Here is a 14,916-nt window from a genome sequence, read left to right on the forward strand (position 1 = left end):
TATTTTAAATTCCAAAGGTTTCATCTCTGAAAATAAAATATTTTTTAACAAAACAAAACAAAAATTCCTTCCAACTGCCAAAAAAGAATTAGTCCTGGTGGAGTAAATATTTATTTATTAAAATAAATGCTAAATATACTTTCAGAAAGAGAAAATAAATAAATCAAACATAACAGGACCAAATTAGATTTTTGTGTGTTCTGAACATTGCATTTGTTTTTATATTTTATACATTACTATGGGCAGTTGCAGCTGAATTTGCTTGCACTGTGAGAATAATAGTTTTTCAGATTATTTTGTTAAGAACTTGTTTATCATCTCAAAATATACAGTTATTTGGTTAAGATTAATCTTCTTTCAGCATTATACTGTGAACACAATATAGCAATAACCAAACTGTCATCACTTTTCCGCAAAAAGTGTGTAAATTTCTAGAACCTTGTAGATGCCTAATGGAATACACTATAGCATGGAGAGTAAAAATGTTTATTTTCCTCTAGAGACAACAAAATATCTGCACCAATGCCAACTTCATACACTAACAAATACTTATTTCCACTGAAAATTTTCATTTACTGTATTGACTTTAGAAATATGCAGAACAGAGAACTGAATGTAACTCTCAAAAACATGAACAATTATTTCATAACCTGTTTTCTTTATTTTAATGTATATCTTTATTATGATAGTATTACAGATGTCAACCATAAATCCTCCCCTCTGGCTTGTACCCCTCTCCTCCAAACCCCTATCCACCTACGAGGTCTTAACCACCATATTACTCATATCCATGAGTTATGCATATCCTATCTAATAAAAGAGAAACATGGTAATTAGCCATATGTCCGCTACCCTTCCCATTGGTTAATCAGGGCGATGTGCAAATTAACTGCCAGACAAGATGGCGGCCGGCAGCCAGGCAGCTTGAAGTTAACATGAGGCTTGCTTGCTTCAGTGATGGAGGACTCCAAAGTTCCCCGCCTGCCACTGCCGGCCTCTGAGCTTGCAGTTTGAAACATTGTTACAAATATAGAAGCTAAATAAAAACCCCAGAAACCTCCTTTCAGCCAGCTGGGATCTCAGAGCTGGAGTTGATACACTGTTTCGATTATAGAACCCAAACAAACCAGATACCTGCTTTCAGCAGCAGAGGCCTCAGAACTGGAGCCAGAGCTAAAGCTGGTCCAGAATTAAAAAAGAAAAAAGAAAAGAAAAAAAGGAGCGGTTGGGAGCTTCAGTCACCCGCCAGCCTGAAAACAGCCCTCAGCTCCTCACCCAGACTGTCCAGGAACCCCAGTGGGGACACCCACCCTGAAGGGTGTGTGACCAGCTGCAAACAGCCATCATCCCCTCACCCAGGCAGGACAGGCACCCCAGTGGAGACCCCCACCCTGATCCAGGACACCCTTCAGGGCAAACCAGCCAGCCCCCACCCATGCACCAGGCCTCTATCCTATATAGTAAAAGGGTAATATGCCTCCCAGCACCGGGATCAGCAGAGCCACGAGGCCTCCCGGCAACAGGAGCAGCATGACAGGGGGCAGTGCCCAAACCCCCTGATCACCCTGCGGCTCTGTGTGTGACAGGGGGCAGGGCCACAACCTCCCTATCTGCTCTGCTCTGTTCGGGACAAGGGAAGGTGCCCCAACCCCCTGATCAGCCCTGCTCTGTGCCTGATAGGGGGGAGCTCCCTAAGCCCCTGATCACCCTGCTGCTCTGTGTGTGACAGGGTGCGGCGCCCCAACCCCCCCTCCCCCCATGGGCCCTGCTCTGTGTGTGATGGGGTAGAGCCATAACCTCCCCATCGACCCTGCCCTGAGTGTGACAGTGGTGGCGCCTCAACTCCCTGATCAGCCCTGCTCTGTGGGTGATAGAGGGCGGCTCCCCCGCCACAGGGGGCCTGCTCTGTGTGTGATGGGGCAGCGCCCCAACCCCCTGATTGGCCCTGCTCTGTGCATGACAGGGGGTGGCGCCGAAACCTCCCCATCGACCCTGCCTTGAGTGTGACAGGGGGCGGTGCCCCAACCTCCCAATTGGCCCTACCCTGAGCATGACTGAGGGTGGCATCGCAACCTCCTGATCCGACCTGCTCTGTGCATGACAGGGGGTGGCGCCCCAACTCCCCAATCGGCCCTGTTCTGAGCCCGACCAGGGGCTGCACCTATGGATTGGGCCTGCCTTCTGCCGCCCAGTAGCAGGCCTAAGCCAGCAGGTCGTTATCTCCCAAGGGGTCCCAGACTGTGAGAGGGCACAGGCTGGGCTGAGCGACCCCCCTTTCCCCCGAGTGCACAAATTTTTGTGCACTGGGCCTCTAGTAGATATATGTTCTTTGTTTTATCTCTTCTTGTGTCCCCTCCCCCACAGCAACGTTTGTTAGACTGTTCCATGCTTCTATGCTTCAGGTCTTATTTTGTTGGTCAATTCATTTTGCTCATTAGATTCCCAAAGTAAGTGAGATCGTGTGATATTTGTCTTTCTCAGTTTGGCTTGTTTCACTTAGTATAATATTTTCCAGGTCCATCCATGCTGTCCCAAAGGGTAAGAGATAGTACACTTGAAACCTACATAATTTTATTAACTATTATCACCCCTAATAAATTAAATTATTTTAAAGTTGAGTAAAAAATGAATGAAATCCTGGGGTCTATTCATCGTACCTGGCTATAAATTGGTAGGTCCCACTATAGTCAGATATTTCCATAAATTATATGCACAAAGTAACTCTAATGCATTTCCAGCATATTTATTCAGTTCTCTTGTTCATAATGGAAGACATTCTTAGAATTGAAGAATAGATTGGAACTCAATTGATGAAGGCTTACAAAGGTTAAAGTGAAGGTTTAAAAGAGATACTGGCAGAACTCTGAGTTTTAAGCTTAAAGTTCTTTAAATGCAAAGATTAGTTATAGGGGACACACAATAAAGGGCCCAATACTTTGCATCCTTATTTGAGACCATAAAAAGACAGCAACACCTATCAATCAACTTTTTCCTTTTCCCAACACCATATGATTCATAAATATTCAAGATTTTTCCCTAAAACAAGTTTTAAATAACCATATAGTCTGCCATTGGCAATAATATTATCAAAATATTTTCAAGGCTATTTGAGGCTTATTTTTTGAAAGTGATTATTCCACAAAGGTCAATGATTTTTAATTTGAAAAAAAAATGCTTACAACCATTAAAAGTTTTCTGTACCAATCACTAATGTACAACACCCACGAATCTATCAATTATAGAGTTAAAAAGCTCTGATCTACAGCACACTTAATGCCCAGTGTAACCAATTAGTATTACCATTTCTTGATGCAATACAAACATATTTCCTTAAACTTCTATTGCACTGAACTCCAGGGTTATAAATGAGTAGACATAAATTGATTTGCATGTAATAACAGTGGCAATAAACCTTTCTTGGTTCATGCAATTTTCCCCATCTGTTAACAGAGAGCAAGTTTAGGATCTATTATTCCCAGAATGGGACTTACCCAGCTGTACATCTATAACACTTGGCTGATTCTCCATAGGGAATAATGGCTTCGGAGGCTTGTCTGTGAGTAAAGCTAGGAGAGAAAATAAAAGAAGGTAAAAATTTTGAAATAAATTACAGGATAGAAAAATTATATCATTTATTATAGTCAATGTTTGTAGACTTTATGCTGTATAAACATTTATTATACAGTATTCTTACTTGAGTTATTACTCTATCCATACAATACCCGTTTTCCAGAATATTTAGAGCACCATTGATCACTGTAAATAGGCCATTTCATCAGCTACAATTTCCAACATGATCAAACGGATAGACTATGTTGAGTGGTTTTATAAGCTTGTGAATTTAAGAAAATGTAGATTTTAAAAGTATTATCAGGGGAGGACCATGATGGCAGTGTAGATAAATGCTGGTACTTGCTGCCTTCCACAACCACATCAAAATTACAACTAAAATACAGAATAACCATCATCCAGAACCACCTGACAGCTGGATAAATGAAAGTCCTATAATTAGAGAAATAAATAAGAGAGCACATTATGACTGGTAGGATGAGGAGAGGTGTGGAATCGGCTGGACCAGCACCCACATGTACCACTATTTTAATTGGGAGGGAGATTGTCTCTGCAGAGGCCCACTGTGAGGCAAAAGTGGTCCCAGCCTCACACCAGTCCCCCAGCCCAGGCTCCCAGAACTGGGAAGAGAAGTTGTTGTGAGTACGGGCTGTAAAAACCAGTGGGGATTGGGCAGTGACACAGAGACTGCTGATGACCCAGCTGTTCCTTTTAAAGGGCCTGTGCGTGAACTTTCTCAGACTCACTTCCTCTGAGCTCCAGCACTCAGTGCCTTGTGGCTGCTCTGGGGGAACCAGATATATACCAGATGGAGGTGCTCTATGATGAGACCTCCCCTGTCCCAGGGCTGACGGGCGACTATACCTGAATCCACATAAACCTGAAGCACACTGTTTGTTCTGCTCTGGTGATTCCCTGAGACCATGCCCAATCCAATTTGCAGCTTCACCCAAGCTGTTTACAGCAGCTTTTCCATATGAATGGCCTGTCCTGGCACAGGCATCATACTTTGATAAAATCTTTCAAACAAGCAGCAGCTGGGTCAGGGTGCCCCAAACCTATTAATGAAAGGCCCAAGACCCAGAAATAGCACCAGCCTACCTTGCTTCACAGCTGGGCCTTGCCTGGGCCCTCTCAAACCTGATACAAAGAGGAGGAATCTGAAGACCTCTCTGTAGCTCCTGCCTGGTGGCCCCAGGCAGTGGACACATAAGAGCCAGTGAACCCAGTGGTCAGCATCAGATCATACCAGATTAGAACTCTACACATCCATAAGCGACACACTCAAGGGGAAGACTCAGTGAGCACCAAAGTCACACTGAAGCAAGTCCTGCTCCATAGGGTGTGTCCTACAAAGCAGATCTCCCACTGTAGTCTCAGCTGATCCTCACAGCAAATTGGCCTGGAGGTCAATTCCTCCCAGTGATGCCAACAGCAATCAAGACTCAACTACCACAAGATGTGCTTGCAGCCCACAAATAGGCACTCCTAGAGTGCCCCACTCAGGTGCCTGGGGAGGCTAAGCTATTGGGCCCTATAGAAAACCTACTACACAAGTCTACTCTTCCAAGTCAAGGAGACATAGCAGCTCTACCCAATACAAAGAAACAAACACATGGAAGCAGCCAGAATGTGAAGACAAAGAAACATGTTACAAATTAAAGAAATGGAATAAAGAAAACTACTGAATATAAAGTTCAAAACTATGGTTATAAGGCTATTCAAGAATCTTCTTGAGACCTCCGAGGGACTTAGTGAGACTTTCAAGGATTTTAGTGATATTGCAAAAAAATAAAAATAAAAATGGAAAGTACAGTCAGAAATTAAGCACACACTGACTGAAGTAAAGAATAATATACAGAGATTCAACAGTAGAGTAGAGGATTTCTATAATCAAATCAATTATTTGAAATATGAGGAAAGAAAAAAAAAACACCCAATCAGAAGAGCACAAAGAAAATGGAATCCAAAAATATGAAAATAGTGTAAAGAGCTTCTGGGACAACTTCAAGTGTACCAACATTTGCATTATGGGGTTGCCAGAAGAAGAGAGAGAGCAAGATATTGAAAACCCGTTTGAAGAAATAATGACAGAAAACTTCCCCTACCTGCTGAAAGAAATACATTTACAAGTCCAAGAAGCACAGAGTGTCCCAAACAAGAAGAACCCAAAGAGGACCATACCAAGACACATCATAATTAAAATGCCAAGTGCTAAAGACAAAGAGAGAATCTTAAAAGCAGCAAGAGAAAAGCTCTTAGTTATCTACAAGGGAAAGCCCATACAACTGTCAGCTGACTTTTCAACAGAAACTTTGCAGGTCAGAAGGAAGTGGCAAGAAATATTCAAAGGGATGAATAGCAAGGACCTATAAGTAGGATTACTCTACCAAGCAAAGCTATCATTTAGAATTGAATGTCAGATAAAGAGCTTCACAGACAAGAAAAAGCTAAAGGAGTTCATCACCACCAAACCAGTATTACATGAATTGCTGGAGGGTATTCTTTAAGAATAGGAAAAAGAAGAGAAAAATATAAGAAATATGAACAATAGAAAGGAATGAATACATTATCTATCAATAATTGAATCTAAAATCAAAATAAACAAATAGGAAATTTAATGAGCAAAATAAACCAGTAAATAAAATAGAATAAGAGAAATGAAAATGGAACAGACTGACAATTCTTAGAGGAGAGGGAAGTGGGGGAGCGGAAAGAGATTAAACAAAGATTTTATATGCATGTATGCATTACCTATGAACACAGACAATAGGGTGTCAAAGGCATGGGGTGGGGCAGAAACTGGGTGAAGAGGGGCAATGAGGGGAAAAAAGAGGGAGATCTGTAATACTCTCAACAATAAAAATTAAAATAAATAATTAAAAACAAATAAATAAAAGTATTATCAGATAAACATTTAATCTCCATACCTTTGTGGTGCTACACATTCTTAATGAAATATAACCTAATGGTCTGGTGGATGGAACCTTCTATGCCTCTGAGTCATCCCACAATCCCCACCCCAACCACCAAAAGCAATATAAAAATCATTAGCACCTTCATTAGAATAACTGATCAAAAACACTAATTGAACATATTTGTCCACCAAATCCTGTAATAAGTGCTAAAGGAGAAGGAAGTAGATATGCAATCTAGGACTATGAACACAGAATTAGCACATTAAAATAATGAGATAAGGAAATAAAGAATACAATGTAATAAAAATTGTAGCATTTGAGCTATAAGACTATATGTGGTAAAGGAATCAGGGAAAGAGAGATCAATAATGGGAAAACTTTTATGAAGTAAATGGTCTCCATATAGACCTTAAAGAGCAGATAAATCTTTCAAAGGCATAGTAAGGAAGAAGAAATAGAGGAAAGATTATTAATACAAATTGAGAAACAGAATTAGAGCTTATCAAGCACAGTGTGACTAGAGGAGAAGGATCTAGTGATAAGAATTTGGGTGTAGTTGGGTAAAGAACAAGTTGTTCATCATGTGGAATAACAAGAACTGAAACTAGATAGATAAAATGGAGCTCAATTCTGGAGTATCAAGAGAAACATGCAGGAGAGAGGGAAAATGGCAGAGGTATAAACGGACGTGTCCGGTGCCTTGTCCTGGAGCAGATAAGGGTGAGCAGCTGAAACGGGTAACATTCAGGCCGAATAGGCAGAGGATTTTCAGCTGGGAGACTGTCTGCAGCTAGGAAAGACCGAGAACCCCCAGGAAAAAAAAAAAAAAAAGGACCGTTGGAGACTGCGGCTGAAACCTCTCTCAGCACTCAGCAGCGGAGACGGCGCCATCTTGGGTGGCTGTTGCCAGCATCCAGAGACCAGCTACTAACCTGGAAAGAAGGGATCTCAAGCAGCATGACTGCCTGAACTCAGAGGAGCACTGCTTCTTCTCACGGAAAGGTTGGACATCCCCTAAAGGTGCTGTTTGCAGTTCGGGTTGGAGGGAGGACCAAGCTCGCGCGCGCGCGGGGCGGAATCTGCGCCCCGCAGAATCCGCAGCCCATTGGGACCAGCGTGACCCGCGAGTGGGGAAGGGGCCCCACAGGGCTGCTGGCAGAAGGGAATGCGAAAAATGAGCCCATAGCTGGACTGGATGTAAAGGAGCAGCCTTGGACTTTGCCAATCTGCTGGCTGCTTGGTGCCAGGGACGAGTGGGCGCGCGGAAACTGCGCGCAGAGACTGTGCGCAGACCTGGAAGGTGGAGGCTTGTGAATTCGCACAACTATCAGGCTCTTGTTACAGTTCCCCTTAGATCCGTGCATTTGATTATTAAACCCAGTGCATGGGATTCCCCAGTTGGGGTCATTCGCAGAGCCTGTAGGGGAAAGTTCTTTTTGGGGAGCCTGGGAAACAGTGGGCAGTGGCAGGGTACCAGCTCTGGGCAGTGGTCTTTCCCAAAACAGTTCCAAATACCATAGAGGAAAAAAAAAAAACCCTACTGATAGAGAGGACTTATAGCCTCGAAGGTCAATCCAGACACACTGCCACCCAGAGGCAGAGCCACAAACTGTCTCTTCTGTGATCACAAATAAAGGCAGTCTGGTAAACAAATACAACCTGCCTTAAAATCAGGTCTGTGGTTTACTGCAGGAGGGACAGTGTATCACAGGGAAGTTCAACACTCCCCTGAATGCCTAGCAGGACTAAGGTGTGCCAAAAAGAAGAGTGGAAGATCTGAAGCACCTTCACTTCCAAATATTTTTATATATTTTTTTTAATTCTTTTTTCACCATTTCATTAAGAACCTATTTTATTATTTTACTAGGGGCCCGGTGCACGAAATTCGTGCACTGGGTGTGTGTGTGTGTGGGGGGGAAGTGTCCCTCAGCCCAGCCTGCCCCCTCTCACATACTGGGAGCCCTCAGGCGATGACCCCCATCACCTTCCAATCGCAGGATCGGCCCCTTGCCCAGGCCTGAGGCCTCTGACAGAGGTGTCAGGCCTGGGCAGGGGACCATCATTTCCCCCCATCACTGGTTCTGCCCCCAGCCCAGGCCTGATGCCTCTGGCCCAGGCATCAGGCCTGGGCAGGGGACCCCCAGACCCCTCCGATTGCTGGCTCTGCCCCTTGCCCAGGCCTGATGCCTCAGCCAGAGGCGTAGACCCCCATCACCCTCCGATCACCTGATTGGCCCCTTGCCCAGGCCTGATGTCTCCGCCAGAGGTGTCAGGCTTGGACAGGGGACCCCCATCTCCCCCCCCGATCACTGGCTCTGGCCCCCGCCCAGGCATGAGGCCTCTGGCCCAGGAATCATGCCTGGGCAGGGGACCCCCATCTCCCTCTGATCGCTTGCTCCACCCCCCGCCCAAGCCTGATGCCTCTGACCCAGGCTTCAGGCCTGGGCAAGGGGACCATCATATCCCCCCAATCCCCGGCTCCGCCCCCCACCCAGGCCTGATGCCTCGGCCAGAGGAGTTGACCCTCATCACCCTCCGATCACCAATCACTGGATCGGCCCCTTGACCAGGCCTGAGGCATCCGGCAGAGGTGTCAGGCCTGGGCAGGGGACCCTCAGCTCCCCACGGTTGCAGGCTCCACCCCTGCCCAGGCCTAACGCCTCTGGCTGAGGCATCCGGCTCGGGCAGCGGGGACCCGCAGCTGCAGCGGCCCTGAGATCGTGGGCTCCACTTTAGGCCCAGGCAAGGGACCCCTAGCTCCCAGGACTGCCAGCTTCGACCATGCCCAGCTCCCATCGCTGGCTCCACCCCTACTTCCTGCTATCACTGGCCAGGGCGGCAAAGGTGCCTGATTCTCCGATCATGGCTGGGGGGCAGGGCAAAGGCGGCCCCAGAGCCGCCTTTGCCCTGCCCCCCAGCTCTTAGCTCCCCCCTGGGTTTCCGATCACTGTCAGCGGCAGGGGGCTTCTTCCTGCTTTCCCTTTCGCCTCCCTGCATTGTGCCTACATATGCAAATTAGCCGCCATCTTGTTGGCAGTTAACTGCCAATCATAGTTGGCAGTTAATTTGCATATAGCCCTGATTAGCCAATGAAAAGGGTATCGTCGTACGCCAATTACCATTTTTCTCTTTTATTAGTGTTGATTATTTTTTATTTTTTTCATCACTTGATTTTACCTTTTTAATTACTACATTTTTTTAACCAGTATTATTGCTATCCTTTTACCATTTTTTCAAATGTCATTTTATTTTTTTTATTTTTCTTTATTTTATTTTGGGATTAGTGTTCTACACTCTATTTTCATCGTTCCTTTAGCATCATTTCTCTCTATCTCACATTTACCCTTAAGCCAAAACTCTCTTCCTCACTTTTCCCCTTTTGTTGTCCTGTTCATCTTACCCTATTCCTGCTTTGGATTTTCCCTATTCCTTCTTTCTACCCACTGTCTAAATTTCACCCTACTTATATATCTAATTTCCAATCCCTCGCTCTAAATCCATATACACCTCTCCCTTATCTTTCTTCACTATCTAATTTTTCTCTCTCTCTCTCTCTCTGTCGTTTTCCTAGTGTTTGCTTGATTTTGAGTATATTGGGGATTTTTTATGCTTGTGTGGGATATTGTTTTGTTTTTCATTTTCATTTTTCTGTTTTGCTTACTTTTTCTTTATCTGGTTATTTTTGTGCTTCTGTTTTCCCTTGCCTCGCTTGATATTGGTGGTTGTTTGTAGTTTGCATTAGTCTCCAGGGATCTGCTGCTGGAGTTCATTGAGATTGGTTGCGGTTCTCTTGGAGTTTTCTCCCCATACAAATAGCCTCTTCCCCACCTCTATTTCATTCTCTTACTTTTTTTTTGTTTTGTTTGTTTTTGTTTTTGTTTTTGTGAGTTTTTGTTTTTGTTTTTGTTTTTTGTCTTTTGTTTTTTTCTTCTCTCCCTTTTTCCAATCTCATTTTGGCACTCCTTTTGTTTTTTATTTTTCTCTTTAATCTTTTTTCACTTTTTTCTTCTTTATCCCCTAATTCTCTCCGCTCAGGGGGTCACCTTTATTAATATCATGAATGCATTTAGTTTGGTGCCTTGTACATTGTGCCTTGTTGTGTTGTATTTTGTGTCTTTGAATCAGCGCAGCAGAGAGAGAACTACATAACAAACTACTACACCTTGAGAAGAGAAATCATGGTGAAACAAAGAACCAACCCAAATATGAAAGAAAAACAGGCATCATCAGAAAAGGAAGTAAATGAAATGGAGGCAATGGAGGCAAGCAACCTTTCAGAGAAAGAATTCAGAGTAATGGCCATAAGGTGGATGAAAAGAATGGAAGACCAATTCAACAATATGTGTAGGAACCAAGATGAAATGAAGAGAAACCAAGAAGAAATGAAAAACGACATCACTGCCATAAAGAACTCAATAGAAAGCATCAACAGTAGACTAGAAGAAGCAGAGGACCGCATCAGCGAGCTAGAAGACAAGGTAGAAAAAAATTCCCAAACAGAGCATCTTCTAGAAAAAAAAATTAAAAAGCAGGAGGAGAGCATAAGAGAACTCTGGGACAATGCTAAACGAAACAACATCCGAATAATAGGGATGCCAGAAGGAGAGGAAACTGAGTAAGGAATAGAAAATCTGTTTGAAAAAATAGTAAAAGAAAAATTCCCTGATATAGGGAGGAAAAAGCTCACACAAATCCAAGAAGCTCACAGAGTCCCAAACAAAATGAACCCGAAAAGACCGACACCAAGGCACATAATAATTAAATTGGCAAACATCAACGACAAAGCAAGAATCTTAAAAGCAGCCAGAGAGAGACCGAAAGTTACCTACAAAGGATCCCCCATCAGACTAGTGACCGATTTCTCAACAGAAACACATCAGGCAAGAAGGGAATGGAATGAAATATACAAAGTCATGCAAAGGAAGGGTCTGAATCCAAGAATACTATACCCAGCGAGGCTATCAATCAAAATTGAAGGTCAAATCAGGAGCTTCACAGACAAAAACGGTCTACGGGAGTTTATTACAACCAAACCAGCAATGCAAGAAATGCTAAAGGGTCTGCTGTAAATAGAAAAAACAGGAAACAAAGAAGGAACGCAGTGGTAAAGAACAAAAATGGGGACTGACAAGTTTCTATCAATAATAACTGTAAATGTAAATGAATTAAATTCCCCAGTCAAAAGGCATAGGGTAAATGAGTGGATAAGAAAACATGACCCATATATCTGCTGTCTACAGGAAACCCACCTCAGAAAAAAAGACACACACAGACTGATGGTGAAGGGATGGAAAAAGGTTTTTCAGGCCAATGGAAGTGAAAAAAAAGCCGGGGTAGCAATACTTATATCTGACAAAGTAGATCTCAAGGTAAAGGACATAAAAAGAGATCAAGAAGGCCACTTCATAATACTAAAGGGAGAGGTCCAACAAGAAGAAAAAACTCTGGTAAATATATATGCACCCAATATAGGAGCACCCAAATACGTAAGAAATCTTCTGGAGGAGATCAAGGGAGAGATTGACAGCAATACAATCATAGTAGGGGACCTTAACACCCCATTATCTCCACTGGACAAATCCTCTAAACAGAAACTCAGCAAAGAAACATCAATCCTAAATGACTCACTAGATCAGATGGAATTAATTGACATCTTCAGAACATTTCACCCCAAAGCCACAGAATATACATTCTCCTCAGGTGCACATTTTTCATCTTCAAAGATAGACCATATATTGGGTCACAGACAGAGTCTCTTCAAATTGAAGAAAATAGAAATCATATCAAGCATCTTCTCAGACCACAAAGGCATAAAACTGGAAATCAACTACAACAAAAACAATCCAAAAAAATCAAACACATGGAGACTAAATAGCATGCTATTAAACAATGACTGGGTTACCAATGAGATCAAAGAAGAAATAAAAAACATCATGGCAACAAATGACAATGAAAACACAACAATCCAAAACCTATGGGACACAGCAAAAGCAGTCTTGAGAGGGAAGTTCATAGCTCTACAAGCCTACTGCAAGAAACAAGAAACAATGAGAATAAATGACCTAACTCTACAACTCGAAGAGTTAGAAAGAGAGCAACAAAAAAAGCCCACTGTAAGCAGAAGGAAGGAAATAACAAAGATCAGAGCGGAGATAAACGACATAGAGACCAAAAAAACAATACAAAAGATCAACAAAACCAAGAGCTGGTTCTTTGAAAGGATAAACAAGATTGATACACCTCTAGCCAGGCTCACCAAGAAACAAAGAGAGAGGACCCAAATAAACAAAATCAGAAATGAAAGAGGAGAAATAACAACAGACCCCATAGAAATACAAAGGATTGTTAGAAAATACGATGAACAACTCTACTCCAACACACTAGACAACCTGGAGGAAATGGACATATTCCTAGATAAATACAACCTTCCAAAACTTAACCAGGAAGAATCTAAAAATCTCAATAGGCCAATAACTATGGAGGAAATCGAAGCAGTAATCAAAAAGCTTCCAGCAAACAAAAGCCCGGGGCCAGATGGCTTCACAGGGGAGTTTTACCAAACATTCAAGGAAGACCTAAAACCTATCCTCCTCAGGCTATGTCAAAAGATCCAAGAGGAAGGAAGACTTTCCAGCTCATTCTATGAAGCCAACATCACCCTAATCCAAAAACCAGATAAAGACAATACAATGAAAGAGAATTACAGGCCAATATCCCTCATGAAATTAGATGCCAAAATCCTCAACAAAATCCTAGCAAATCGGATCCAGCAGTACATCAAAAAGATCATACACCATGACCAAGTAGGATTTATCCCAGGGATGCAAGGATGGTACAATATCCGCAAATCAATAAACGTGATACATCACATAAACAAATTGGGAGAGAAAAACCACATAGTCATATCAATTGATGCCGAAAAAGCATTTGACAAAATCCAACACCCTTTCTTGATAAAAAGTCTCAGCAAGATAGGAATTGAGGGATCATACCTCAACATAATAAAAGCCATATATGACAAACCCACAGCCAACATCATAATCAATGGGCAAAAACTAAAACCATTCCCCCTAAAAACAGGAATAAGACAGGGATGCCCCCTCTCACCACTCCTGTTCAACATAGTACTGGCAGTACTAGCTGTTGCGATCAGACACGAAGAAGAAATAAAAGGCTTCCAGATTGAAACGAAGAAGTAAAACTGTCCATATTTGCAGATGACATGATACTGTACATACAGAACCCTAAAGACTCCATCAAAAAATTACTAGACTTAATAAATGAATTCGGCAATGTAGCAGGATACAAAATTAATGCTAAGAAATCCATGGCATTTCTTTACACCAATAGTGAACTTACAGAAAGTGAAACTACAGAAGCAATCCCATTTACCATTGCACCAAAAAAATTAAAATACCTAGGAATAAACTTAACTAAGGAGGTAAAAGACTTATATGCTGAAAACTACAGGACACTGAAAAAAGAGATAGAGGAAGACATAAACAGATGGAAAAATATACCGTGTTCATGGATTAGTAGAATCAACATCATCAAAATGTCCATACTACCCAAAGCAATTTATAGATTCAATGCAATCCCCATTAAATTACCAACGGCATTTTTCACAAATATAGAACGAACGTTCCAAAAATTCATCTGGAATAAAAAAAGACCCCGAATAGCTGCAGCAATCCTGAGAAAGAACAAAGTAGGTGGGATCTCAATACCAGATATCAAACTGTATTACAAAGCCACTGTTCTTAAAACAGCTTGGTACTGGCACAAGAACAGACATATAGATCAATGGAATAGAATAGAGACCCCAGAAATCGACCCAAACCACTATGCCCAATTAATATTCGACAAAGGAAGCAAGAGCATACAATGGAGTCAAGACAGTCTTTTCAATAAATGGTGTTGGGAATATTGGACAGATACATGCAAAAGGATGAAACTAGATCACCAACTCACACCATACACAAAAATAAACTCAAAATGGATAAAAGACTTAAACATAAGATGGGAAACCATAAAAATACTAGAGGAATCCACAGGCAGCGAAATCGCAAACATATGCCGAAGAAATTTCTTCTCTGATAATGCTCCTAGGGCAATGGAAACTAAAGAGAAAATAAACAAATGGGACTACATCAAAATAAAAAGCTTTTGCACAGCAAAGGAAACCATCAACAAAACAACAAGAAGACCCGCTACATGGGTAAACATATTTGCCAATGATACCACCGATAAGGGTTTAATTTCCAACATTTACAGGGATCTCATGAAACTTAACAAAGGAAGATAAACAATCCAATAAAAAAATGGGCAACGGACCTAGATAGACACTTTTCGAAAGAGGACATACAGAAGGCCGAAAGACATATGAAAACCTGCTCAAAGTCACTAATTATACGAGAGATGCAAATCA

At 42.3% G+C, this 14,916-nt stretch overlaps 1 protein-coding gene across 1 annotated transcript in view; it reads right to left on the minus strand.

Moving 5' to 3' along the window:
* Positions 1–14,916, minus strand: part of IL1RAPL2 (interleukin 1 receptor accessory protein like 2) — a 632,274-nt gene that overhangs the window by 293,602 nt on the left and 323,756 nt on the right. The window contains exon 5 of the mRNA XM_059678650.1: positions 3,492–3,566. Within this exon, the coding sequence (XP_059534633.1) occupies positions 3,492–3,566 (75 nt within the window). The remainder of the gene's footprint in view (positions 1–3,491; positions 3,567–14,916) is intronic.

This window comes from Myotis daubentonii, chromosome X (assembly GCF_963259705.1).
Source record: "Myotis daubentonii chromosome X, mMyoDau2.1, whole genome shotgun sequence".
Classification (NCBI taxonomy): Eukaryota; Metazoa; Chordata; class Mammalia; order Chiroptera; family Vespertilionidae; genus Myotis; species Myotis daubentonii.